Genomic DNA, 2,499 nt, shown 5'->3' on the forward strand with positions numbered 1-2,499 from the left:
GGAGCATCCCTGCTCATCCCACCCCACACATCCCTTCCCAATGCATCCCTCCTCACCCCATACACCCCCACCAGCTCTGCCCGGGCCCTGCAGCCCCTGCCCCTCCTGACGCCCCCCGTCTCCTTCCCCAGTGCCCTACAAATTCTTCTCGGACCCGTCGGGCATCAACGAGAAGCGGAAGCAGCGGCGCATCCGCACCACGTTCACCAGCTCGCAGCTCAAGGAGCTGGAGCGCGTCTTCGCCGAGACCCACTACCCCGACATCTACACGCGCGAGGAGCTCGCGCTCAAGATCGACCTCACCGAGGCCCGCGTGCAGGTGGGAGGCCGCTCTGTCCCCCCGGAACGGGGCTATTTTGGGGGGACGGATGGGGATCCGGCACCCAGAGCTGTGTCCAAGCCAGTGGGTTAATCCGCATCCCAGTGGTGCCGGCGGCACCGTGGGCACCGCTTGGGGGGTGCCCCGGATCCTGCTCCGAAGGCTCCGCTGGCTCCGGGACACGCGGAGGGAGGAGAGTGGGTGGCTGCAGAGGACGGACGCGCTGGGTGCACCCCCATGGGGCTGCACCCCATAGGGCAATTCCAAAGGGAAGGGGAGCCACGGGAATGTGGGGGGGTGCTGAGCCAGGCAGGGAGGGGTGCACGGGGTTGTCCTGGGGTGCATGGGGCTGTGCTGGGGTGCCCAGGACCATGCTGGGATCATGAGGATGTGCTGGGGTGCACGGGGTTGTGCTGGGGTGCAGGGGGGTGTAATGGGGTGCACGGTGCTGTTCTGGGGTGCACAAAGCTCTACTGGGGTGCATGGGTCCATGCTGGGGTGCATGGGACTGTGCCAGGATGCATGGGGCTGAATGGGGTACACGGGGCTGTATTGAGGTGCATGGGGCTCTATCGGGGTGCATGGGGCTCTATCGGGGTGCATGGGGTTGTACTGGGGTGCACGGTGCTGTTCTGGGATGCACAAAGCTCTACTGGGGTGCATGGATTCATTTTAGGGTGTGCGGGGCTGTATCGGGGTGCATGGTGCTGTGTCGGGTGCATGGGGCTGTGTTGGGGTTCATGATGCTGTTCTCGGGTGCACAAAGCTTTGTGGGGGTGAATGGGTCCATGTTGGGGTGCACGGGGCTGTGCCAGGATGCACAAGACTGTATTGAGGTGCATGGGGCTGTGCCAGGATGCATTGGGCTGTATCGGGGTGCATGGGGCTGTGTTGGGTGCATGGGGTTGTTCTGGGGTGCACAGGGCTGTGCTAGGGTGAATGGTTCTGTACTGGGGTGCACGAGGCTCTACTGGGGTGCATGGGTCCATGCTGGGGTGCACGGTCCATTTTGGGGTGCACGGGCTGCAGCGGGGCTCGGAGCAGCAGATGCAGCACAGGGACGGTCTGGGATCGGAGCAGGGACGCGCTGGGTGCAGAAACCACCCCGGGATCCCGCTCCGGGGTTGGGATTTGCCGCCGTTGGGAGCCCCCCGCCGCCCGGGAGCGCTTCCCACCGGAGCTCCGGCCGCTTCCCGCCGGATCCGCGCTGGGCGCCGGGCCCGGCGCTCACCCGCTCCCCACGCAGGTCTGGTTCCAGAACCGGCGCGCCAAGTTCCGCAAGCAGGAGCGCGCCGCCAACGCCAAGGGCGCCGCCGGCACCACCGGCACGAGCGCCGGCAAGAAGCCGGAGCCGCGCTCCTCGTCCGAGGACGACGAGGCCAAGGAGTCTCCGTGCAGCGCCACGCCGGACAGCACGGCCTCGCTGCCGCCCGCCGGCGGCCTGGGCAGCCCGGGGGGCAGCCTGAGCCCCAGCCCCGGCGCGGCGCCCCCGATGCCCCCCGGCCTCCCCGCGCCGCCCCTCAAGGCGCCCGCCTGGCCCGGTGCCGCCGGTACCGGCGCCGCCGCCGAGCTGCTCAAGGCCTGGCAGCCGGCCGAGCCCGCGCCCGCGCCCGGGCCCTTCTCGGGCGTCCTCTCCTCCTTCCACCGCAAGCCCGGCGGCCTCAAGAGCAACCTCTTCTGATGCGGCGGCTGCAGCGGCACGGCGCCGGGCCCCCCGGTGTGCACCGAGCCCGGGGGCTGCTCCGCTGCCTGCACCGGGTCTGGATGCTGCACCAAACCTGGGTGCTGCCCCGCTGCCTGCACCAGTTCTGGACACCACATTGAGTCCCGGTGTTGCCCCGCTGCTTGCACCGGTTCTGGACACCACACCGCACTGAGCCCAGGTGCTGCCCTGCTTCTTGCACCGGTTCTGGACACCACACCAAGCCTGGGTGCTGCCCCGCTGCTTGCACCGGTTCTGGACACCACATTGAGCCTGGGTGCTGCCCTGCTTCTTGCACCGGTTCTGGACACCACACCAGTGCTGCTTGCACCGGTTCTGGACGCCGCACCGAGCCTGGGTGCTGCCCTGCTTCTTGCACCGGTTCTGGACACCACATTGAACCTCGGTGATGCCCCGCTGCTTGCATCAGTTCTGGACACCACACCGGTGCTGCTTGCATCGGTTCTGGACACCGCAC

At 68.1% G+C, this 2,499-nt stretch overlaps 1 protein-coding gene across 1 annotated transcript; it reads left to right on the forward strand.

Moving 5' to 3' along the window:
- Positions 1-121: 121 nt before the first annotated feature.
- On the forward strand, positions 122-2,000 carry PHOX2A (paired like homeobox 2A; the record flags this gene model as incomplete). Its single annotated transcript, XM_026044115.1, has 2 exons — positions 122-319; positions 1,566-2,000. Coding segments are annotated over 2 exons (633 nt in total), but the record flags the coding sequence as incomplete, so codon positions are not given.
- Positions 2,001-2,499: the final 499 nt, after the last annotated feature.

Source organism: Nothoprocta perdicaria, unplaced genomic scaffold (genome assembly GCF_003342845.1).
Source record: "Nothoprocta perdicaria isolate Ctin4 unplaced genomic scaffold, notPer1 scaffold_1045, whole genome shotgun sequence".
NCBI classification, from domain to species: domain Eukaryota; kingdom Metazoa; phylum Chordata; class Aves; order Tinamiformes; family Tinamidae; genus Nothoprocta; species Nothoprocta perdicaria.